Genomic DNA, 26,091 nt, shown 5'->3' on the forward strand with positions numbered 1-26,091 from the left:
ATACCCTTCTGCAACCGCCAGGAACATATCCTTTTTGACCTGTAAGGGAATCCGTAAAATCTCGCGATTCGCGCGCTTATCGGCAAAGTTATCATGGCGGCCTCCGTTTAGTGGCACGGGTTCTGCTGTAAGGTGACTGGAGGACGAGCACAGGTGGGGCCACCGGCAGAATAACACCCTAGACTTTTTGCCCTACAAAAAGGAGTAGCCCCGGCAGTGAGTTTAAGGAGGTAGGTTAGTGCTGGGTGTCCCAGCTGCAGGAGCATGTTGACACGGGTTGTGGGGTCCGGTGAGTGACATCTAAGCGTGGGGCACATCGTTTTTGTTTCCTGCTTCCTGTCCCGAGCAAAGTCCAGCTTGTCCAAGTCAGTATTATTAACAGTCCGTGTTCTGTCGTTGCTAAAGCATCATGTTGGAAAGTATCCATCAAAGTTAAACTTTTTATTTCCATTGAAGACATTTCAAAGGCAGTACTAACAAAAATTTCTTCCGCAGAGGAAGCTTTATGGAAGAACTTTTCATCTGAAATCTTTTTTCTTCTTCTTTTTTTCTGTTTCTTTTCAAGCTAGTTTTTGCAAAAATTGTTTCTAAAGTGGTTGACCCTGAGTACTTTAAAACAGTGCACACATTGAGGTAAAAATGGGGGACGCCTGTATTGGTGAACTAGTTTTACCTTTTAAATGTAAATCTGTTGGATTGGTAGGTTCCTACCTTAGCCTCTGTTAAACGCATTGTGTTTATTTAAGTAGAAGATTGGTTTAATTTTTCTTTCTTCTTTTACTCTGTTCCTTACAGGAAAACGACAGCATGTGTTCACTTTCACAAATAGGAGTGACTTTTGTTTTATACTGGCAACTTTAAACCCATTTGAAAGTGTTTCAGTGGATAGCAAAATGAACAACAAAACAAGTTCCTTTCTATGGAACCTCAGACAACTCAGTACTTCAGTTCCAAAAAGCAGAACTTTGGGATTTCGCACACCAAAAAATGCTCATTCAAACCAGAAGCTAAGAAACCTTCTGTTAAATTACTTTCATGATAGAATGCAAACATCCATTAGATATCTCTTTCAGGGTCCATTCATTTTAAAATCAGGATATAGTGTCTTTCAAACAAAAGACCTAAGCAATGTCACTGTCTTTAAAGTTGACAGACTACTTTGTTCTAGAAGCTTATCCATTGACTCAACACATTCTCTTGTCTCTGTTGGTACATCTGATAATGAATTGAAGAAAGTAAACTTCCATCATGAGGCCTCTGGTGAAGATATGTTCACCAAGGGAACAAAACCAACCCCTGTGACCTCTAGAAAACTGTCTGAGGAATGTAATTCCCTGTGTGATGTTTTAGATATATTTTCCAAAGCACCTACATTTCCTAGTAGTAACTATTTGTCAGCAATGTGGACAATTGCCAAAAGGATGTCCGATGATCAGAAACACTTCGAAAAGCAGTTGATGTTTAATCACCCTGCGTTTAACCAGTTGTGTGAACAAACGATAAGAGAAGCCAAGATTATGCACTATGACCACCTACTGTTCAGTCTTCATGCTATAGTGAAGCTTGGAGTCCCTCAGAATACTCTTCTGGTACAGACGTTGCTGAGGTTTATCCAGGTAAAATTTAAGGGCGACTTAAATGTGTTTTTATTCAGTTTATCATATCTCAAAAGAATGGGGAGGGAAACTGATGTGGAGCTACCAAAAGAGATCATTTACTTTTGCATTTCTTTTTTGGAGACCTTAAGTTAGTTCATTTCTTTTGATGTGGAAATCTGTGAAAGTCTGCCCCCTTTACTTTCTCCAGTGTTGTGAATAGGCTAAAATGGGGAGAGATGGAAGATTTACAAAGAAAGATTGAGTAGTTGAAGGAAGGAGAGAAGGGAAGGGAACTGATGTTTATTGAGCATCTTTTCCTTTTACTTATATAATTTATTTAATCCTCTTAACCTTATGGGATCAATGTTATTTTGAGGATGAAGAACCAGTCCCAGTGATATTAAGCTGTTTGACTAAGGTCACACAGCTGGTAGATTCATTTATTCATGTAATAAACATATATTAATTGTCAACAAGTTGTTGTATTTGTCAGTGGGCATATAAAACACGATTCCTAATACATATGAAGCTTATAATCTAGAGAGGAAGACATATTTTGCAGGAAATTACAAAAATAACATTCCTTTAATGAGCCGTGCTTTCTAACTGTTCTGAACACTTGGGAATACAATTGTAAACAGAATGCTGACCGTATAGAGCTCTCAGAGAAATAAAAGAAAAATATGTTTTATGAGAGGGTATAACATAAGTTTCCAATCTAGTTTGTCTTCATGATGGTAAGATGAGATGGATCAGTGTTTGAAGGAGGGTATAAAATTTAAATACAGAATCGTCCCATGTAATCCTTAGTATAGCCCTTTAACATAGGTATTATTACTCTCATTAATGATTAGGAAACTGAAACTTAGGTTAATTATATGGCCAAGACATGTACCTGTTACTGTCTGTATCTTTAGGTACAGATTGAGTATCCATTACTTGAAATGCTTGGAATTAGAAGTGCTTCCGATTTTGGAGTTTTCAGATTTTGAAGTATTTGCGAAGACTTTACTACTTGAACCTTGACCATTTGAACCCAACATCTGAAATGCTCCAAAATCCAAAAATTTTAGTGCCAATGTTTAAGTTTCAGATATTTGGGTTAGGGATGCATTACCTATACTTGGTAAGGTACTGATTGAATGAACATCTAATCCATGGTAGAATTGGGATTCAAGCCCAGTTAGAAATTATGCCTAAGCTGAGACCAAGGGATGACCAGCAGTTGAGAGATGACCATCCTGTTGAAGTACAGAATGATGTGGCTGTGTGTTTGAATGGATGGGAAGCAAGTTGTGCCCATTGTGGCGAAGTGGGATAGTCGGGGCAGCAAGTAGCTTGGTAGTAGAACATGAGGCTAGGAAAAAATAAGAGCAAAATTGTAAAGAACCTTTTATGCCTGCTTCAGGGGTTTATATTTATCTTTTAGGCAATGGGAATTCATTGAAGGATTTTAAACCAAAGGTTGACATGCTCAGATTTGTATTTCAGTCTCTGAATTAGTGGAAAATGCATTGGAAGGAAGAATGAAATTGGATAGGGGAACTTTTGGTTTCAAACAAGGGTGTCAGTGTTCTGCTTATGTCATTGACCAAATGTCAGGAAGGATTAGCTCATTAAAATAATCATTTAATCATTTGTAAACACCTCAGTCTTCTAAACTGAAATTATAGTAATAAAATAATGTTTATTTTAAAGAAAGAAGTTCTTGAAGATAATTTGACACATATGTTATCTAGCTGTGGAATTCAAGAATTAGGTTCATAGGTGTATGAGAGTTTTTAACTTTAACTTTCTACAGTACTGTATTACTGTGATTTCCTTATGTCTTCAATTAAGAACTAATTTTTATTTTGTGTGTGTGTCTATATATATATATCATTTCATCCACAGAATATCCATGCTTATTTGGTAGATTATATATTAGTTTTTTATGTAGTTACTTAAAAGTGATTATAATAAATCACCCTACCTAGTCAGTGATCCTCTTACTGGTACTAGATCTTGGACAGGTATTCACATCAGCATTGCATTTACACTGGTGAAGTAGAAGCCATGGATATTTGGAGTCAGAATATCTGTGTGTATGATTATGTCTCACTGCCATCAATGACTTTGCCCTTCATTCACAGCCAGATAGACTTTCCTTTCAGAGCAGGTATTGATGGAGTACCACAGATTGACTCATGGTAACAAAGTCTTTTTTTCCTTTCAGACTTATTCATTTTTATCATTATCTGGTTCTGACTCAATACATTATAACTGGTTAGTGATGTTATTTTAGCAAAGAGTGTACCTCTTTTGTCCTGATTTCCTCAAATGTGATCATAATTAACCTTATGAGGTGTATAGGGTAGTTGTGATTAAATTGTGGAGTACCAGGTAAACTTTTTTCTTACTATTCATTTTCCAAATTATGCTCACTGCCATTTCTGGAATCAAAATTAGTACCCTAAATAAAGAGACCTCAAGGAAGGATTCTTGGAGCCTGGGCTCCCTGAGACCCAGATAGCGGTAGTAAAATGTGGCAGGAGATTTACAACTGAAGTTAATAGGTTCAGGAAAGATACTCAGGAAAAGATAGATAAATTATAAGAACACAGCCTCCTAAGGGTCTTTAGGAAGGAGAAAGTTGCTCTGTGTACTTCAGTAGGTCTTATATTACTGTATCATATTGGCCTTCATGATAGTCTTGGGTCCTAAGAAGAGGTAAAAATAATGTTTGATAGAACTTGTCATTTAATTAAATATAAAAATGTATGGATGCATAAAAGAATATGCATCTGTTATTTGGTAAATTCACTTAAGTATGATGTCTTCTTTCCCAGAGAAGTTGTTTATTATTGACTGACTATATTGACTCAGTTTTGTACTTAATCCTTTATTTAAAAACATCAGGTCAGTGGTTTTGCTTGACGGAGATAGTCTACTATGTGCTCATCATCTTTAGTGTTTTTTAATTATGTTTCAATAGGAACGTATCAATGAGTGTGATGAGAGATGTCTTTCCATTTTGTCAACTATTTTAGAGGCAATGAAACCATGCAAGAATGTGCATGTTCTTCGAGCAGGATTGTGGTGAGAATTCTCTTATGCTTTCTTCATGTGGTTTTTCTCTGTTCTTCCTCTTACACTGGAAATTAAAAATTGAGATGAAAATGAGCAGAATAGAGGGAGGGAAGGCACTGTTGGTAAAGTCTTTACTTCTTTATTGAACTTAAAATCCTGACTTTGTATGAAATAAAGCTAGAAATAATACCTGTTTTTTTTTTAAAGGGTTTACCATATAAAAAATTGTGGGTAACACTGAATTCTAAATCAATGTATTTTAAAAGAAAGTAGAGTGCTTGCTTAGCAGTAAGTTCTATCTCCAGCACTACAAAAAGACTGAAAAAATGAAAAAACAGTACCAATATGAAATGGGGAAGATTGACATGTATATTCAATTCAGAATGGTTATTTGGGCACTGTGTAGGGGTTACATGACATTGACTCAGCTTGAAAGGGGATTTATAAAGTCGATGCAACTGATCTAATGGCATAGATTATTGAGTATAATAGTTAATTTTATATCTTTGTTGGCTATTCCTAGGATATCCCAGTATAGTCTTCTGATGTGATTTGCTCGTTAATAAAGAGTATAATAATGTGAGAGGAAGTGGGGCTAGACTGGTTCTAGATCTTTTACTAACTACTTACACTCTCATAGACAGGTTCATGTCTATGGGCTTCGTGTTTCTTGCCTGTGGGAAGGGAGAGCTCAACCAAATGAAATTTTAAGATTTCTGTTCTGGTTTGAAGATTCTAGGATTATAACTTTTATTGTGTTTAATTACAGGATACTAGTTGATCAGCAGGTTTGGAAAATAGAACGTGTCTTTACTTTACAAACTGTGATGAAATATATTGGAAAGGATACACCAGTTGCTCTTAAAAGGAAATTGGAGGTAAATAGCTGAATTTTCTCTAGAAGGGTAAGATTTGAGAAAAGTCTTATGATCTGCTATCACTTCCTAAAGTCAATTTTTTAGGAAGACATGGCTGTGCGTTTGAGTTTGGCTTTGCTAAAGTGAATTAACATATTTACTTGTCTATTTGAGTTATTTTTTCTAAACTTCATCCTTTTTATTTAAAAATAAAAGTTTATTTTTCTACAAATGATAAATTAAATATGAACTTATTATTTTTTTTAGATGAAAGCCTTGAAAGAATTAGACAGATTTTCTGTTTTGAATAGCCAACGCATGTTTGAGGTATTAGCTGCTATGAATCACCGTTCTGTTATACTCCTGAATGAATGCAGTAAGATGGTCATAGGTAAGAGGAATTTTTTTTTTATGATTTGTAGCATTTTACCTACTGTTTTAAATTGTATGTGTTATGTTTTTAAAACTTTATGTTGGTATGAAGAAAATATGATGATATGATTATATCTAAACTTTATTTTTGTTGTAGTGTTGTTTTTTGACAAAATACATTGCTGTCTTTTTCCTAAAGAAACAAAAAAGTATTGAGCATTGTGAATCTTATATCCAAAATTGGTAATTTTGGTTGTTTATTTAACTCATTCTTAAAGATAATATCCATGGATGTCCTTTTAAAATATTGATCAGCATATTGCAGTCCTGCAAAGACCTCCGATACCAGAATTTAGATCTCTTCAAGGGAATAGCAGATTATGTGGCTACAACTTTTGAAATCTGGAAATTAAAACAAGTGAGTATATTATTAGTTGAGAATAAACTTCAGAAAATTTTGAGAAGAATATTAGTTTATTTAGCATTTTAAGTATTTCTCTTTCTGCTTTGTACCATTTAAGATATCAAAATATTTCAGTGCTAAATAGACTTTTGAAAAATAAGCTCTTTATTATTTCTGTCTAGTAGTTATTTGTTAATATACTGTTCAATCTTTTTTTTTTTTTTTTGGTACCAGGGATTGAATCCAGGGGTGCTTTACTACATCCCTAGCTCTTTTTATAATTTTTTTAATTTGGAGACTGGGTCTCACTAAATTGTTTAGGTCCTTGCTAAGTTGCTGAGGCTGGCTGGCTTTGAACTCAGGATCCTCCTACCTCAGCCTCCTGAGCTGCTCCTGTTGAATCTTTTTTTTTATATTTTATTTTTTAATTGTAGATGTATACAACACCTTTATTTTATTTCTTTATTTTTGTGTTGTGCTGAGGAGAAAACCTAGTGACTCATATGTGCAAGGCAAGTGCTCCACCACTTAGCTTCAACTCTACCCCTCCTGTTCAATCTTTTAATCATATTTCTGTGTGAAACAAAAATCTAAAAGTCCAAAGTTTTCTCTTCTATTTGGTTTTCAAAAGGTTGTATGGTACTTTATTTAGATACTTGGCATTGTTTATACATCTTCCTTGTTAGATTTTGAAACATAGAGATGGGTACTATGACAGGTATGTAGTTTTTGAAGAATAAAATATTATTACTTAGTGATCATGTCCATTGTTTCTTTCTGAGTAAAAGTTTCAATTTAAGAGTGGTGTTTAATAACATACATATCTAAATAAACTAGCAGAAATTCCTTTTTCCAGTGAAGTAGATGGTAACTATGGTGGACCACAAGGTTTAATTTACTTTGGAGAGTAAGATAAATATGGAATTTACTATGAAATTGATTTCAGAAAGAGAAGTAATTATTGTGATAAAGACCAAAAAAGAAATTGGAGGCAAACTGGAAATTTTATTTTAATAATATTGCTTTATTCTTTTAGAAATTACTATTAAATTTACAAATTTTTTAGTTATCACATGTATTAGAAACTAGGAAATATTTAGGTTTGGAAGTGAGAGCAGTTCAAGATTGAGTTGGTCATTTTGAAAAGCTCTAGAAGGTGTATTTAAAAGTAATTTTCATATCAGTAGTATGAAATACATGTTGGAAAGAATTTATTTTTAAATGGAATAAGAAGTAAAGAAATCATTGTATGTCCTAATTCTCAACTTATAAAAATATGAGATTGCTTATTAACTTGATATCTCATTCAACAACTAATGAAACAGATTTTATGAGGAAAAGATAATTTTTCCTTTTTAGGGAGTATTCTGTGTGACAGCACATTTCTAGTTTTTTGTTTTTTTTTTTTGAGATTAAAAATTTACTAGTAGCATAATGTGCCTATTAATTAATGAGTTTCTCCTCAATTCTTTTTAAGGTTCTTTTTCTCCTCCTTTTATTTGAAAACTTTGGATTTCGACATGTTGGTTTGATGGACTTGTTTATGAAGAAAATAGTAGAGGATCCTTCATTCTTAAGCTTGAGGAGCATTGTCCCTATTCTTCATGTATATTCTTCTCTCAATCATTTCTGTGATTCCCAGGACAGAGAGTATGTACTTTTTTCTTTTTATCTCTTTTTTGTCATATTGCATACTTACAGAAAAGATTGCCAACCCAATGTTTAATCAGTTACCACAAGGGAACATATCTACAGCCATCATCCATGTCAAGAGATAAAACCTAGTGTTTCTTACTCAATTATGAAGTTAAACAGAATTTTGTTTTATTTTTGTTGTTCTTTGTTTTGCTTGTTTCTTGGTTCTTTATATTTGTTCATTCAATATTGGAGTTTTCATTTTGAACTCTCAGTTTATCCCTTTAGCTCCTAAATTCATAGTTCATTTTTTTTAAGCTTGATTGAGAAATTGGAAATTTTTAATTATTATTATTAACCCCCTACCAGATATATTTTCTCCCTTTATAGATTGCCTTTTGATTCTGTTGTTTCTTTTGCTATGCAGAAGACTTCCTTGTCTGTTTTTGCTTTTGTTGTTTGTACTTTTGGTATCATAGCCAGAGCATCATTGCCTATACCAGTGTCATAAAGCTTTTCATGACATGTTTCCTCCTACAAGTTTTAGAGTTTCAGATTTTAGGTTATAAACTATTAATCCATTTTGAGTCAACTCTTGTGAATAGTGTAAGATAAAGGTCTAATTTTATTGTTTTGATATCTGTTTTCCCAACACTTTTATTGAAGAGACTATGCTTTTTCCATTGTTCATTCTAGACACCCTTGTCTGTTTTTATGCCAGTACCACACTGTTTTTTTAAATTAATGTAGATTTGTAATATATTTTGAATCCAAAAAATGTTACAGTTCTAGCTTAGTTTTTCTTTACCAAAATTGCCTTGGCAATTTTGTGACTCCCATATGAATTTTAAGGTTATATTTTTCTCCTTCTGTGAAAAGTGCTGTTGGAGTTTTGATGGAGATTGCATTATATCTGTAGATCATGTTGAAATAGTATGGACGTTTTAAAAATATTGTCTTACAATCCATGAACATGAGATGTCTTTCTATTTATTTATGTTGTCTTTAATTCATCAAAGTTTTGTAGTTTTTAGTGCATAAGTCTTTTACTTGCCTGGTTAGTCTTATTCCTAAATATTTTATTCTTTTTTTATGCTATTATAAATGGAATTGATTTATATGTATATATACATACACCCACACATATATATATGTATATTTTTTTTTTGGATAGTTCATTGTATGGGAATAAAGCAAATACTTCTTTTCTTAGGTGAATGCTTCCTTCTTTTCTTTTTTTTCCTATTTATTTATTTAACCTAATTGCTCCAAGTAGCATTCTTGTCCTGTTTCTGATCTTAAGGAGAAGATTTTAGTTTTTCACCATTGAATATGATGTTAGCTATGGGCTTTTCATATATGACCTTTATTATGTTGAGATATATTCCTTCCATGCTTAATTTGCTGAGATCTTTTATCACAAAAGACTGTTCATTTTTTTTCAAACTCTTTTCTTTATTAAGATGATTGTATGATATTTATCCTTCACGCTGTTAATTTGGTATATCACATTAATTGACTATGTATGTTGAACCAACCTTGCATACCTAGATAAATCTTGCTTGTAGTATACGAACTTGTAATGTGCTGTTGAATTTGGTTGGCTGGTATTTTGTTGAGGACTTTTGCATTTATGTTCATCAAAGATATTGACCTGTGATTTTTTTTGTAGAGCTGTTTGTCTGGCCTTGGTGTGAGGGTAATGCTGATCTCATGAATTTAGAAATGTTCCCCCTTCTTCAAATGTTTGGATGAATTTAAGAAGGACTGGTATTAATTCTTCTCTCAATATTTGGTAGTATTCATCAGTGAAGCCATTCTAGTCCTGGCTTTTTCATTGTTTTCTTTTCTTTTTGTGGTGCTAAGAATTAAATCTAGGGCCTCACTCATGGTAGGCAAGTGCTCTGCCACTGAACTACACCCCAGTCCTGTTGAGGTTTTGATTACTAATTCAGTCTTCTTATTCCTTATTGGCCTGTTTAGACTTTTTATATATTTCTAGGAATTCATCTATTTCTTCTTGATTATCCAATTTGTTGTCATGTAATTTTTCATAGTAATCTTTTATGATCTAATTATTTCTGTGACATTAGTTATAATATCTCTTTGTTCAAAACTGATTTTATTCATTTGAATCTTCTTTTCTTTTCTCCTGCTAGTCTCCTTAGGGGTTTGTCAATTTTGTTAACCTCTTCAAGAAACCAAGTCTTAGGTTTGCCACTTTTTTTCTATTCTTTATTTCCTTTATTTCTATTATAATCTTAATTCTGCTAATTGTAAACTTAGTTTGTTCTTTTTTTTTTAAGCTTTTTGAGGTATAAATTCAAATTGTTTGAGATCTTTCTTTTCTTTATTAGGCATTTATTGCTTCCTTTTTTATAGTACTTTTTCTGCATCCCATAATTTTTTGTGTTCATTTTTTGTTGAAATATTTTCTGATTTTCCTTTTGATTTCTTCTTTGACCCACTAGTTAGTTGTTCAAGAGTGTATTGTATGATTTTCACATATTTGTGAATTTCTTTCTGTTATCAATTTATGATTTTTATCCCATTGTGGTTTAAAAGGAGAACCTGATATGATTTCAGTTTTTATAAATTTCTTAAGACTTTTTTTTTGTAATATAACACTTGAACTGTCCTTAAGAATGTTCTGTGTGCACTTGAGAAAATGTATTCTGGTGCTATATGTTCTATATGTATTTGTTATCCTCATTTAATCTATAGCATTGTTCAAGTTCTTTATGTCCTTATTGCTTTTCTTTCTGGATGTTCTGTCCGTTATTCAAAGTAAGGTTATTATGTTGCAGTCTATTACTCCTTTCAGATCTGTCAGTTTTTGCTTTATAGGTGGGTGCTCTGATGTTGAATCCATATATTTTATAATTGGTGTATTTTCATGATGAACTAACCCTTTTATCATTCTATGATAACCTTCTTAGTCTATTATGAGAGGTTTTAACTGAAAATCTATTTTGTCTGATACAAATATGGCTACCCCTGCTCTTATTTGTCTATTGTTGCATGGAATATATTTTTCCCGGTCTATTTTCTGATTATTTGTGTTCTTAAATCTAAAGTGAGTTTCTTGTTTGCTGCATATATTTGGTTCTTTTTTTTTTTTAGTCCATTTAGCTACTTTAGTCTTTTTATTGGGAAGTTTAATACATTTATGTTTAATTAATTATTAAGAGAAGGACTTACTATTGTCATTTCATTATTTTCCATTTTGTAATTCTTTTTCTTTTTTCCTTTCTTGCTGTCTTCTTTTATAATTGGATATGTGCTATTATTCTTTTTTTTTTCTTTTGTGTATTCTTGGTAGGTATTTTATTTCTGGCTACTATAGGTCTTACATAAAACATCACTGTAGCAATGCATATAAGATGGTAGCTTTAATCACATACAAAGACTGTACACTTTTCCCCCCACTGATGTTTCAATTTAGTAGGATTCTATTAATATATTTTTATAATTATAGTACTCTTAATACTTTTATTCTTTAACTTTTACACTAGAATTAAAAGTGTTTACATATTCATTACAGTATTATAGTCTTCTATATTTTTATATATTTACCTTTGGTGAGTTTTCTACTTTCATATATATGTATATAGTTTTCCTTTTTGTGGTACTGAGGATTGAACTGAGGGGCACTTTACTACTGAGCTTTTATTCTGAGACCTTTTTTATTTTTTTATTTTGAGATAGGATCTCACTAAGTTGCCCAGGTGGGCCTTGAACCTATGATTCTTTTGTCTCAGCCTCCTGAGTTGCTGGGATCACAGGCATGTACCCTGTAGTCCAGCAACTTTCATACACTTTTGTATTTCTATTTTGTGTCATTTCATTTCAACTAGAAAAATGCCCTTTAGCATTTCTGTGTGGCAAGCGTAGTGGTGATATTCTCCCTCAGCTTTCATTTATTGGAAAGTCTTTGTCTCTCCTTCATCTTTGAAGGGCTGTTATCCCAAGGATAGTTGGGATATTATCCCAAGAATAGTTGGTTTTTGGTTGGCACTTTGAATATATTATCCCACTTCATTCCGGCCTGCAGGGTTTTGCCGAGAAATCTCTGATAGTTCTATGGAGGTTCCCATATATATGTATATGGTGATATACTCTTCTCTTGCTTCTTTCAAAATTCTGTCTTTGCCTTTTGAGTTTTTTTTTTATGTTGAAAAAAAAGAGTATATTTAGAATTAGACAGCTGGACTCTGTTTAGATGATCCCAATTTTTTGGCAACGTCCAAAGCATCATAATTAGGAGCCAGTCAAACATATGCCTTCTTCTCTCCATCAGGCCTGATCAGGGTGTTAACCTTGGCCAGATCAATGTCAGAGCTTCTTTATAGCTTGTTTGATCTGGTGTTTGTTGGTCTTGACATCCACAATGAATACAGTGTGTTGTTGTCTTCTGTCTTCTTCATGGCTAGCTCTGTGGTCAAGGGGAACTTGATGATGGCATAGTGGTTAAGCTTGTTTCTTCTGAGGGCGCTCTTCGGAGGATATTTTGGCTGCCTCCGGAGCCATATTGTCTTGGGTTTCCGGAAGGTAGGTGACTTGTGGATCTTCTTCTTTTTATGGCTATGGACACCCTTCAACACTGTCTTCTCAGCCTTCAAAGCTTTTGTTTTAGCTTCAGCTTTGGGAGGGGCAGAGCTTCCTTCTTAGTTTTCAGCACCATCATGGTGGTACGCATGCCTATGACTTTTGACAATCTGATTACATTGTGTCTTGATATAGATTTCTTTGGGTTTGTCCAATGGAGGCATTTGGGCTTTTTTAGTGTGGACATCCATTATTCTCCCCAGAATTTTGAGGGGTTTTGGGTACTGTTCCTTTAAATGAACTTCTGGCTCCTCCCTCTCTCTTCTGAAACTCTTTAAATACAAATGTAGTGTGCATGATGTCCCATAAGTCCTTTAGACTTTTTTATACTTTTTTATTCTCCCGCCCTTTTGATTAGAGAATTTCAAATGACCTGTGTTTGGATTAGCTGATGTTTTTCTTTGTGCTCAAATGTGCTTTCAGCTCTCTAGTGAACTTTTTAGTATAGGTGAAACCAGAGGTTTGATTCCCTGCAGCTGCTGGCAGGTGGGAACAGAGTTTCTCTGATTCTTCTGGTGGGTGGGGTCTGCATAAAGTTGCAGGGCTCTGCAGCTGAGTAGTGTTGCTGCTTTTAATGGTGGGTCATGCTGTCCAGTGTTGTAGCAGAACCCAGCAGCTCACCATCAATTTCTAATTCTTTCTGGATTCTTGTCTCATGAATTCAGAGAATGAAATCCACAGACTAGGATAAGTGAGTGTAAGATACAGGAACAAAACTCTTGCAATGCAGGAGAGGACCCAATAGCAGTTTTTCTCCCACAAGTGCTAGTCTAGGGGTTTTATATAGCACTGGGTAACTGCTATTGGTCTAAGCTTATGCTAATTAGAGTTTGAAAGAATGCTATTGGTTCAATACCAATACCATTGCTATTGGTTCAAATTTATGTTAATTAGGATTTGGAAACATTAACACTATTAGTCAATTCTTGAGTCCCGGTTTCCATTCAGGCCTGCCCCACTGCCATTTTCTTACCACCGGTTAGGAAGGTTGAGGTCATGGAATGGTCTATGCTAGCAGTTTGATGCTGTGCTGCGTGAAGTGGCCTTCTGTAGCAGGCATCGTGTCATGCCCAGGTCTGACCTTCAAAGGGTGACAGGTCAGCCTACCTTGGCTTACAGTACTTCAGGACTGCTTTACCTACATGGCAGGCCCCATACAGCTGCAGACTGTGCTTGCTTTGCTGTTATCCACCTGGACTGCCTCTTCACTGTTTTACCACTCTGCTGCCACTGCTCAGCAGGGTCCAGCAGACTAGCTGTGGGGCTTGGCAGCCAGGGAGTCATGTCATAGGTGTTATGGTCTTCAGGTCTAGAATTCTCTTTGGCTTTATTTTTGTGATTTATTATCTCTTTGTTGATGTCCTCATATTGTTCCTGTATCATTTTCCTGATTTTGTTTACTTGTCTGTGTCCTCTTAAAATTTACTGAACTTCTCTAAGACAATTATCTTGTATGCTTTGTGAGTTAGCTAATGAATATCCATTTCTTTGGGGTTGATTACTAGAGATTTTTTGTGCTCCTCTGATTGTTGCCATGTTTCTGATCTTTCTGCCTCATAGCTGTGCACCCTTGTCTACACATTTAAAGAAACAACTGCATCTTCCTGTCTTTACAGACTGGCTTTGTCAAGGAAAGACCCTTACCAGTCAGTCCAGATACAGAATATGGAGCATCACCAACCTTTTCTCTGTACTCATAGATTCCTAATTAGAAATAGTTATTAGTTCCACTGTTTTTAGGAAGCCATGATCTCTTCCTTCCTCTACTGACCAGCAGGTAGGACATTGGAGGTATACCTTATTCCTTTCCTGTCTCTTGTGGAGTAGCTTTGAGATGAGCCCTTTTCCTAATCTTGGAGAGTTGTGTTGCCTGTTGCAAACCACCAATCCCTTTTCCTTTCTTCTTAATTTCTCCTTGGCTTCTGAATTGTGCTTGTTGTATTGGCGTGGAGATTCGAGGCAAGATAGAAACTGACGCCTCAGCATACTGAAAGCTGTGAGGTTGAAGCCATGCTCCACTCCTCTCCCTTGCTCCCTGGAATGAAGCCCTGTCTTCTGCACCTTCTCTCAATCTTGTGTAGGTGTGCTGGGTGTAGAAAGTCGCGTACCCTTTTTCCTTTGTTCTTAATTGCCTTTAGGCATCTGAACTGTCAGGTTCCATCAGTACCTCACATGAGACCAAACAGAAACCAGTCCCTTGGTCCATATGCTAAAAGTCCAGCACATTCAGTGCATGCACCACTCTTTGCTCCATGGGAGTAGTTATAGGCCAATACAATCTCTTATGCTGCTGAGCTGTGCCCACTGGCAGGAGGGGTGGCATGCAAAGAAATTGTTCTCCTTATCTGTGTCCATGCAGCTATTCTTGGTTTTGTTTGCATCTGAAATACTACAACGTCTTAACTGGATTCTGGACTTCTATAAAGCCTCATAAGGGCTTTCTGATCTATATATTTTTGTTAAATCATTTTTTTTCTGTGGGGTAGTTAGGGCTGGACCTTTTTATTCTGCTATCTTGCTGACTCACTCCACTATAGTTTATTTGGTCTATGCTACTGCATTGTCTTCTTTTTATTTTAACCACAAACATGTAACAATTTCTTAGGTTCTACAAGTTGTTCTATGCCTTTGCTTTTCTTCCTTTAGATCTTTCTTTCTCTCTGGAACAGTTAGGAGTCATTAAAAACTAGATATGTATATAAAATGTCATCTGTTAGAAGATTGATTGAAAGCATAGATAGCTTTCTTATGTTTGAATCCTAGCTCTGCTGTTCAGAAACTACTTGACTTTTGACAAGTTATTCATCTGTGCTTTGATTTATTCATTATTAAAATGGGCTTGAGTTACTTCTAGTTGCATTGGGTCATTTTGAAAATCCATGTCAGGTTCTTAATCCCTGGCACAAAGTAATCTTTATTTTTTCTCTTTCCACATTTTTCAATTGGTGCATTATAATTGTGCATAATGGTGGGATTGGTTACATATTCATACATGTCCACAACATAAGACTATAATTTGGCCAATATCCAAAGTAATCTTTAGATTAAAAATTAAAGTAGAGTTTAGGTCACAGCTCTTGGAGGAACACACTACCGCAGTTCTGAAAGTCTTCATGGCAGTATTCACAGTCCATCCCTTTGCCATCATCTGGCTTGATTACAACTGTCTTCTATCATGTTGTTTTTTTCTTATTCAAATTTACCCACAAAATCCAGCCAGGTGTGGGACAGATATCTACCTGATGTGGGCAGATAATCAACAGAGTCATACTGAGCCACCTAAAAAGCAACTGGCCACCATGCTCTATAGCGAGTGGACAAATTCAACTCAAACCACGTTTTGTGTGCTTTCCTAATTGTCTCCTTCAGAGCCCGGATGCTTGCCATGTCTCATACAGATCTCTTAGAGCCTTGACCACATAGTTATTGTTGTTTGTTAATTAATCTGCCTCTGATTCTCAGTTGGCAAGCACTCTAGAGTCAGACCCAGGTTCCTGTTGTCTTGAACTTCACCCAGATTCATTTTTCATCTACTTCCTTACTTGGTTTTCTTATGAGGCTGGCTCCTAGCAACCCCGTAGACATTTCAGATGAACGGTATCCAGCTAAGTGATAATTAAAACTCCAGAAACAGTTCCACAGATTCTTTGGGATTAGAAAACAAGCACTGGCCGTTTAGGGAGTTTTTTTAGCTGACTCTAGACATCCCAAAAGATAATTTTGTCCAATAAAATTTTATATTGGAAATAGAGGGGGAATAATAGAGGTTTAAAAAAAAGCCATGAAACTCAATAAAGCAGCAGGAACAGAATTAGTACAGGAAGCAAATTATAAATATTGCCCTTTTGTCTGTCTGCTCTGCCTTTATTTAACCTCCTAATTCTTAACTAGAAGTGGTTTTGCCTCCAAAGGAATATTGAACAGTGCTGGAGACATTTTTTGATATTTTGTTATCATGACTGGAGAAAGTCTCTAATGGGTAGAGGCCAGGGATGCTACTGATGTTTTGCTCTGCACAGGATAGACTGCCTCTTACACCAAGGAGCCATCCAACTAAGTGTTCATAGTGCTGAGATTGATCTCATCCTTAGTCTCCCATCTCAACATTTCTTCTCTGGAGAAAGGGGACAGCCAAAGTGCAGTTGGTAGATGGAGGTTAGTCAGTCATGAATGTGTAGTTGCCTGAGTTTTCTACTCTGAGGACATAAAAAAGAAGTTTGTATTCCCTTCTTAGTCTAGTTAGGAGGACACATCTTATTTATCCAGAGGAAGGCAGGTGCCGGGTACCAAATGAATGCTTTATGAAGGAAAGAGAATAGATAGTGACAGGGGTGGCAAAGCTATGGAAGCAGCATAATGCTAAGCATTTGGAAAGACATTGACTAGAAGAGAGGAATTGGGTCAGACGGTGGTGCCAAATTTGGCTTAGCGTAATGAATGCCCTTTTTGTGTACATTAATCATTTTATTGGAGGAAAGGATGTATTCGATCCAGAATATTTTCTTGGGTTTGAAACTCAAGAAAGAAAACATTTACCACTTATACCGTGTCGTCTTGATCCTTTGGATTCTTCTCTTTTGATCTGCATTTACCACCCTATGGATAATCCCAGATTTGCATCTCTGGTTGTTAGTGTACTCTGAGTTCCAAACCTATCTCTGGGGTTTGTATGTCTTCACTGTACATCTTGAAGTGTCTCAAGTTTCAGTAATTCTGGAAGTGAGCTCATAATTATTGACTCATCCTTGTCTACTAATGTGCTCCTCCTTCTGTCTCTTCTTCTAAGTTTATTTATTCATTTAGCCATTAAATGTTTACCAAGCACCTGGATAGTTAGGCAAAAAGATAAATAAGACAGTTGTTCTCACCAGAGGATTTGGTGTAATAGATAAATTGGACATCTAAATTGGCAGTTAAATATAGCGTGAAAAATAGAGTGATAGAGATACATACAGGAAATGTGTACTCAGTGCTGCCAGGAAGAGATGGTGTCTGAGCTGGTCTTAAAAGCTGGATGTATGGGAGATCATAGGGGAAGAGAAGCAGGAAAGGACATGCTGAGTAGAAGGCACTGTGTTTACAAGACCTGAAAGAAACAGCAGAACATGTGAGGAAACAGCACATAGCTTGGGGCTGTGAAAGCATAGGGTACAGGTGAGGAGAGAGGGAGACAAGATGCAGAGGTAATCACCACCCAGTCTCCAGACTTCATCATCTGTGGCCCTACCCTGTCCTACCTGTCTTTGGATTGCACAATCCAAGTGAAATCAACCATCAGTTTAATAATGATATCTCATTTTTTTCTATAAGATCTGTTTAATTTCTCTGTCTTGTTGTAACACCTATAGCTCTCCTAGCCTACCAGGCCTCTCTTCCTCCTGGACCCAATCAGCTGGGTCTGTGGGATCTCTCAGTTGCCCTTCAGTTGCATTGTTAATTAGGCATATTTGCCCTTATCGTAAGAATCCCTACTCTGTGCTTTCCTCTCACTAGTTATTCACTGACACTGAAATAGCATACTTTTTCAGGGCTCCGTTCAACTGATCTTCCCTTTTCTCATCTTTTTACCTGTTCAAATTCTCCCAAATGCTACTCTACTTTTTTTCCTCTGTATTATCACAGTACTTTCTATGTATTTTATTTTTTTCTTACATAATGATACAAATAAAAGATTCCCTGAGAGTCAGACTGACCTGGGCTCAAAGAATATCTGTGCCATTTATTAGTATTATCATTCTGGGTAAATAACCTCACCGATGTTTGATCTTTCCTCTCTGAGTCGATGCTAAAATTCTTTGTTATACTGTATAATATTAGCTCTGGGTGGTAAACTTAGTTTACAGTTCTTTTAACCCAGAATATTTTCTCAGGTTTTAAACTCAAGAAAGAAAACTTGATAGCTAGGGAATTTTAATTGATTACAAATCTGCAGTGATGGTCCAGCCTTAAAGATAATATAATGATTAAAAGGCTGTGGATCTTGACAATTTAGGTTCTGATATTGTCTTTGCTACTTCTTGGCTGTTTGTTCATATACTGCCAGTTCCTCAACTTCTTTGAGCCTGTTTACTCATCTTTATTATGAGGGTAATAGTAATAATAGCCCATAGAGTTTTAATAGGAATTAAATGAAAGCGTGTAAAACACTTTTTGTGCAAGACAATAGCAACAGCAAGTTGATACATACTCTGTGAGAGAGCAGCCTGTCCCAATCCGTGTGTAAAAACTTATTTACAAGCCCGCTTTTTTCTCTTTACTTTGGATTTCTAAAGGATGCTGGTTCTATAGCAGCTAATTAGGTCTTCCATAACCGTGTCTTCTATGTATATTTGAAATCTGGTTTTTCTTTGTTCCCCAAAAGGTTCCTGGAAATCATGGCTAGTGCTCTGACCGGCTGTCTTCATCACATCTCTTCTGAAAACCTTCTGAGTGCAATATGTTCATTTTGTGTGATTAATTATTTCCCCTTGGCCCCTGTTAACCAGCTTCTCCAAAAGAGTGTGATCAATGAGCTGCTGACATCAGGTAGGACGTTGTTGCAAATAGTGACTGAAAGAAGGCACTACCACTGTCTACCTTGTGATTCCAAATGGGGTTTCAGTCAGAGTTAAATGTGCAGAACAGATGTTTCTGAGGAAAGGACTGATAATGGTGAAGTTAAAGGTCAGTGCTGAAACCAGCAAACCCACTGAGCCTCCTGTAGTGACAGGGGCTGTGTATAGAAGAGAAGAAAAAGGATGGCATCATTGTGTTAGTCAGCTTTCCATCCCGTGACAAAAAGACCTAAGAAGATCAACTTATAAGGAGGAGACATTTATTTTGGTCCTGTTTGAGAATTTTTAGTCCATGATTGCTGGGCTGTGTCCCTTGGCCTGTGGCAGCATGGTACATCATGATGGGAACACATGATGGAGAAGGCTGCTTACCTCATGACAGCCAGGCAGGAGAGAGAGGGAGGGAGGAAGGGGCCGGAGTGCCAGTGACCTTCAAGGGAACCCCCAGTGCTCTAACTTCCTTCCACTAGACTCTGGCTCCTAGAGGTTCCACTGCTTTCCAGTAGCACCACAGGATGACCTCTAGTCCTTTAGCATGTAGGCCTTTGGGGACATTAAAGATCCAAGCTCAATCAGCATTACACTTTTTTGTTTACACTGTATGCTTTTATACAAAGGCTAAATGTTCCAATTGTTCTTTATGCCTAGATCAGAGGTGTTTGCATTTCCTAATGTGTACATGTCACATTTAAAGCCACTTAAGTCAATCCTTATAGCTGTAAACACTTGGTTATTTGTGACCTGTAATGAGGACACAGCCTGTTAGAATAAATAACTAAATAGCTATCAAATTAGCGAATTTATTTATTAGAACCAAATTAATTGTTGGCTTTTAAATAAGGAAAATAAATATCTGGATAGACATACAAAACTTGATGATGTATCTGAGAATAAGTTAGTTGTAATCCTTTTAAAAACAATGTTATAAAAATCCCAAAATTGAGTTGTGAAGGGTCAATTCCATGTGCTGATTTTTCAAATAGTATATTTAAGAAATAGCCTTAAAGCCAGGGGAACCTTCATTCTAGTCCCAACTTTGCCTTTAATTACACATGAGGCTTCTTTTAACATTCTTGGATATTGCCTCTATAAAATGAGGAGCTTAGACTAAATCACTTCTAAAGATATTTTAAGGCCTAAAACATGGACAGGTACAGGGCACTGGTCCAGGCCCTGGAAAGTAGGGCAACATTGATAGAGTTCTTATAATAAGAAAGCTGATTACAAATATAGATGCAATGTAATTTTTAAAATGTGGCATTAATATTTTTCATAATGATGCATTTCCTTTTTTTCTTTCTTTCTTTCTCTCTCTCTCTTTCTTTCTTTCTCTCTCTCTCTCTTTCTTTCTTTCTTTCTTTCTTTCTTTCTTTCTTTCTTTCTTTCTAGGTGACATTGAGAGGAATGTTCATAAGCTTCACATTGTTGATACTTGTTTAAAACTGGATGACACTCCTTATCAGAAGGCCAAAGACATTTCACTACCACCGCAGCCATCACCACCACCACGCCCGAATGCAGAGATTACAGAGGCACTAACTAGCCTTCTAGGTGGTGAAGGATACTTCTCCAAAGATGTGCAGTTGCCACATAATTATCATATTGGTATGAGAAGTTTCTTTATTTAATTTTATTTATTCTCTTTCAGAGGTTGGGGAGTTTACTGCAGCATGTCCAGTGCAGTGTAGTGTTGCCTTTGGACCTGCCTTTGATTCTTGCTCTGTGTCTTACTTATCTGCAAAAGCACAATAATAATAGTACCCATCTCATAAGATTCTTGTGGCTAATAAAGGAAATTTTACAAAGTCTCTGGATTAGTGTTCGGCACATGGCTAGCTCTCAATATGTTTAGCTATCATTATCATTAATGATATTATTAGTGTTAGACACATTTTCAAACAGAAAATCACTTTGAGTAATGTTGAAACATTAATATCAAATTTTTTCTTTCAGATTTTGAAATCAGAATGGATACTGACAGGAGCCAAGTGCTTTCATTTTCTGACATTGATGTAACTTCTGCTACAAATATGCAAAGGTTGCTTACCAATACTCATTTGCTGGACTTTCTTTTTTGGGGGGAATGAGGGTATCAGGGATTGATCTAAGGGGCACTCCACTACTGAGTCACATCTCCAGCCTTATTTTGTATTTTATTTAGAGACAGGGTCTTACTGAGTTGCTTAGCCCCTCGTTTTTGCTGAGGTTGGCTTTGAACTCATGATCCTCCTGGCTCAGCTGCTGGGATTACAGGTGTGCACTACTGCGCCTGGCTCAGCTGCTGGGATTACAGGTGTGCACTACTGCGCCTGGCTCAGCTGCTGGGATTACAGGTGCACTACTGCGCCTGGCTCATTTGCTGGACTTTCTGAATTTAAATCTTAATTCCGAAAGACTTCATGTGAAATAGTATAATACCAAGACCTTACATTTGTATGGAGCCTGCAATGTATCATGGGATTTCTTAGCCTTAAATCTGTTGCTTAGGTGCAAATGTTTGCATTTTGTTGAATACAGTGGACTGGAGTTCGGTCACTTACCAAAATAGACATTTAAAAAAAAAATGTTCTGAAGCTAAAATAATTGAAACTATCACTGCAGTATAAACTTCTGAGAAGATAATAGTCAGCAGATGTGTGTGATCATGGGATCATTGAACACACTCCCCTATTCAGTCAGCCTTTGTGGAAAATCTCTGTTAGGCCCTGTGGGGTACACAAAGATGAGTCAGATATGAATGTCAACCCTGTGGAATTTAAATATCCTGTTATTCTATTGGATAGGTACATAAATATTAAAGAGGAAGGTGCAAAATAAATCTTCAGGGATTCAAATTCTTATCTACCCATTCCTTTCCATTCACATGAAGTTCTGTAAGTTTTCCCTTTCTGAATTCATTTGGCTATTTCTGGACCATTTTTTCATGTGCTGTCTTCCCTGCCCTTGTTACCATCTGCTCAAAAAAAGGCTTTCTCTTGGTGTTAGTCAGTTTAGCATTGCTGTGATCAAAATACCTGACCAGAACTACTTAGAAAAGCAAACGTTTATTTCAGCTCATGATGTCAATGATTTGGTCCATGGTCTGTCAAATCATTATTCTGGATCTCCAAGGTGAGGCAGAACATCATGGTGGAAGGTGGTGGTAGAGGAGATCTGCTCAAGACATGACAGATGGGAAGCAGAGAGAGAAAAGGGAAGGGGCTTCAGGGAAGATGAACCTTTGCAGGGCACTCCCTCAGTGACCCACCCTGCTAGTCATGCCTCTTCGACCTAAAGATTACCCAGTCAGTTCATTCAAATAGAATGGATTGGTCAGGTTGCAGATATCATAATCTAATCATTTAAATCTGCATATTTCTATATTATTAACATAGGAACTTTGGGAGGCACCACATATCCAAACCATTAATACTCTCTAATCCTAGTCACAGGTCATTTCTTTGTTTTAGGTATATCATTGTTCTTACATAATAAAATAATATAGTTCTCAGCGTGAAGTACTGAGAAGAGAAGAAGCAAACATTTCTTTAAAAATATGAAATTTCTCTTTTAGCAGCCAGGGTAGAGAAGACAATAGTCTTAATGTCTATTTTTTTTTCTCCCATTTTTTTCCCCTCCTAATGAATTCAATACTCATTTCCAAAATGCAAAGAACAGTGAAAAATTAAGTGACACCTTGCACATTTTTGTTACATTTACACATTTTACGTTTTTTAGTCTTTCCTTTCTCTTAGGGATTTCTTTGTGTTTGTTCTCTAAGTTGTGGTTTTAAAATATTGCTCTTTAGAGTATGTAAAGTACGTACAAGAAGAGCATTACCATTGGTGTTAACCTCCACCAGAGCTTCTACTGGATAATTGTATTCAGATCAGAGGTTAGCACACAGGAAACCCTTAAAAAAGAGTGCTTTTATATCTGAAAAGTTTCTACTTCAAAAAAATAGCCATCCTTAAAGATGGCTGAGGATAACTTTGTTATATATCAATGATAAGGTTTTAGTTTACAAAGTAATCTTTGTATTTTGTAGCATCTTCAGATGCCAAGTAATGGAAAGAGGTGAAGGACTAAGATTGTAGGGAATGGTAAGGACTGTGGTGAGTGAAGAGCTCCACTTAGAAACCCCCAAAGAGCATCAAGGCAGCAGGATTGTAAATGGTGGTCTCTATAACTGTTCTCATATTGTTTATTTTTGTTTTCAGAGTAGCTGTGCTGTGTGTTCCTAGATCTGTTTATTGTTTGGATTCAAACCACCCCAGAGGATTCTTTGCTGTGAAAATTCGTCATTTGAATGCAATGGGTTTTCATGTAATCTTGGTAAGCAAAAAAATGCATATGAAACATTCTTTAATTTCTGTTATACATTCTAACAGCTACCAGGAATAGTGAAGTTGATTACTAGGACTCTATAGAGAAATTGTGAGCATTATTAGAATAAGTGCTTTAGTTGTTTGTTTTATTTTTTAATATATATATTTTTTTAGTTGTAGATGGACACAATAGCTTTATTTATTTATTTATTTATTTTTTATGTGGTGTTGAGGATTGAACCCAGTGCTTCACACGTGCTAGGTGAGCACTGCACCACTGAGCCACAGCCACAGCCCACTGTTTTTTTTTTTTTTTAATAAGAACATTTCTAATACATGACTTGGCTTCTACTCAGCTGATTACTATCATTTTTTGATAAGAAAGTAATATCTTTTCTTATATAATTGAAGACACATGAAACCATTTTCAGTTTCTCAATTATCTTGAACAGGGAAGAAAAAATATTAAAGCTCCGCTTTCCCTGGCCAGTGAGGCTGTTGGAGAGTGCTTGTTTCCTGGATAGCTTGGGGATGATGGTTCCTCTTCTTCCCTCTTATGCTTCCCTTTGATCCCAAGCAACACAGCTTTTCTTTAACTGCCTCTGCAGACGTTTCTGTCTGTAGCAAGAATTTTGCAAATAAATTTATGATAATCTTGGAATTTATCTCAGTGCAACTGGTTTTGTCCTACACAAAATGTAAAGTGTAAATATTTGATCCTCCATTATCATACTTTAGTATCCAGGGGCAGATTGTCCAGATTACTGAGATTAAGATAGCCTCTTTCTTTTGATGTACTACTATTTAAGATTTTGTTTTTCATACTGGTGATATACATTCTAAGGAAGATTTCCCCCCAGAAAGTAATTTTTATACCATTTAGAGGACCTTTAAAATTTTTATAATTTTTACTGTTATATCTTTACTCATTCTGAGCTTATCATCTCATTTGGCCTTTAAAATATGAGTAATTATAAGGTAACTGCTTTTAAAAAGCAGTTGACTTTAATATGTTTGATCCCTACATTAGTTTTTTTCCTCTGTGTATGTGTGTTGTCTTTTCATAAACTGACTATTTTCTTCTTTCTCTGTTAAGGTCAACAAGTGGGAGTTGGAAAAACTAAAGATGGAAGATGCGGTCACATTTTTGAAGACTAAAATTTATTCAGTTGAAGCCCTTCCTTCTGCTGATGCAAATTTGCAAAGCACATATTAAAGTAAAAGTCAACCTTTTCATATTAGGACATATGCATTTATAAAAATAACTTTAATAAAGATTGAAATTCGGGGCTGGGGATGTGGCTCAAGCGCTAGTGTGCTCGTCTGGCATGCGTGCGGCCGGGGTTCGATCCTCAGCACCACATACAAACAAAGATGTTGTGTCCGCCGGTATCTGGAAAATAAATATTAAAAATTCTCTCTCTCTCTCTCTCTCTCTCTCTCAAAAAAAAAAAAAAAGACTGAAATTCAGTTATCAATGAAATTTATCTGACAGAAAAAGTTGCTTCATTTCTTCAAGTTAATTTTAAGAATGACAGAAGTGTTGATTACTGGTACCTTAGAATATATTGAAAAAATTCCAGAAGGATCATTTTCCCAACACCTGTTCCCTCTACTATACAGATATTTGACAAATTCAAGAGCTGTAGGTTTCATTTTTTTCTCCCCAGCTTTAATATTTGAAAAAATTTGTTTCTTAGTTGGTCTTGATGGGCCATAGGCAAGTTGGTGTGTCTTTGTGTTTGAAATCTGTGAATACGTACTTCTGCTATCACTGTTCTATGACATGGAGTTATACCTCCAAATCACTTCAAGTGTAGGCCAGATAGCAATTGGTCTTGGTACTCAAGTTGTAGAGGATGTTAACTAGTGAGGCAGCATGTTAAAAATGATAAGGATGGCATTTGCCTTTGCAACCAGTGCTGAGGTGGAGAAACACAGATGAGATAGTACGTAGATGGCATAGTTGGTAATACCTTGCCATTATTTATGTTATTCCTTTCTCTTATTTTCTTCCTCTTTACCTCTCCCATCATTTTATGAGATCTTTTAAATTAAATATATAGCTGAAGTGTGTTGTGAATCAGACCTGAGTACTATTTTTTCAATTGTGTCTATTTAGTCTCTTGTTCAAATATTTGTTGCAGTTTAAATATTTTTTTTTCTGTACTTGTCTACCCAGTATTTGAGTTTTTGGGGATATGGTGGTGAATAGGCCCGGTCACTTGTGGAGCTTGCAGTATGGGTTTCATGTAAACTGGTATTATTCTACCAACAAGTACAGAAGACTTGTAGTTCCTAGACATTTTACTAGGTACTGGGCACTGCTCAGTATTCATGTGTAGTTTCTCTGTTGTCTTAGCCTTTTGAGGTATATCGGCTCTCAGGATTCTCTCTGGGCTTTCATTTCCTCATCTCTAGAATGAGGATAAGTTATTTACCAAGGCTACGCAGATAGTTGGTCAGGGCTAAGGTTTGAATGTGAGCTGACATGGGCTTACAGGAAAAGTAGTTGAGGATTCCCCAGGCTGGCAGTAAAACAAAACTGCAGCAATAAGACAATAGCTGTTGGGTTTTATCAACTTAATGCAGCCTGCATTTAGGAAAGGTTAGATCTAAAAAGAAGCTCAGTGGTCATTTAGTGACCTCTTTCATTTTATAGATGACGAAGTTAAGGCTCAAAGAATT

The 26,091-nt window shown here is 36.0% G+C and overlaps 1 protein-coding gene across 3 annotated transcripts; it reads left to right on the forward strand.

Moving 5' to 3' along the window:
- Positions 1-2: 2 nt before the first annotated feature.
- Fastkd2 (FAST kinase domains 2) lies at positions 3-24,820 on the forward strand. 3 transcript variants are annotated; one of them, XM_013362789.4, is made up of 12 exons: positions 3-153; positions 796-1,616; positions 4,573-4,676; positions 5,437-5,545; positions 5,792-5,915; positions 6,175-6,314; positions 7,777-7,949; positions 18,904-19,067; positions 20,486-20,701; positions 21,050-21,134; positions 23,296-23,410; positions 24,500-24,820. In XM_013362789.4, the coding sequence occupies exons 2-12, from the start codon at positions 894-896 to the stop codon at positions 24,617-24,619; spliced, it is 2,073 nt and encodes a 690-aa protein (XP_013218243.2). In that variant the 5' UTR covers positions 3-153; positions 796-893; the 3' UTR covers positions 24,620-24,820. The 3 variants fall into 3 exon arrangements, with proteins under 3 accessions (XP_013218243.2, XP_005335168.2, XP_077874026.1); XM_005335111.4 differs by having other exon boundaries at positions 71-230; XM_078017900.1 differs by lacking the exon at positions 3-153 and adding an exon at positions 612-633.
- Positions 24,821-26,091: the final 1,271 nt, after the last annotated feature.

The sequence above is a fragment of the Ictidomys tridecemlineatus genome, chromosome 7 (assembly GCF_052094955.1).
Source record: "Ictidomys tridecemlineatus isolate mIctTri1 chromosome 7, mIctTri1.hap1, whole genome shotgun sequence".
NCBI classification, from domain to species: domain Eukaryota; kingdom Metazoa; phylum Chordata; class Mammalia; order Rodentia; family Sciuridae; genus Ictidomys; species Ictidomys tridecemlineatus.

What these genes read in the sequence shown, in the direction of transcription:
- Fastkd2 (XM_013362789.4), top strand. Translation starts at nt 894, where the DNA reads ATGAACAACAAAACAAGTTCCTTTCTATGGAACCTCAGACAACTCAGT. An exon ending in TCTGCTACAAATATGCAAAG is followed by an intron (nt 21,135 to 23,295) that starts GTTGCTTACCAA and finishes TTTTGTTTTCAG; the next exon opens with AGTAGCTGTGCTGTGTGTTC. An exon ending in TGGGTTTTCATGTAATCTTG is followed by an intron (nt 23,411 to 24,499) that starts GTAAGCAAAAAA and finishes TTCTCTGTTAAG; the next exon opens with GTCAACAAGTGGGAGTTGGA.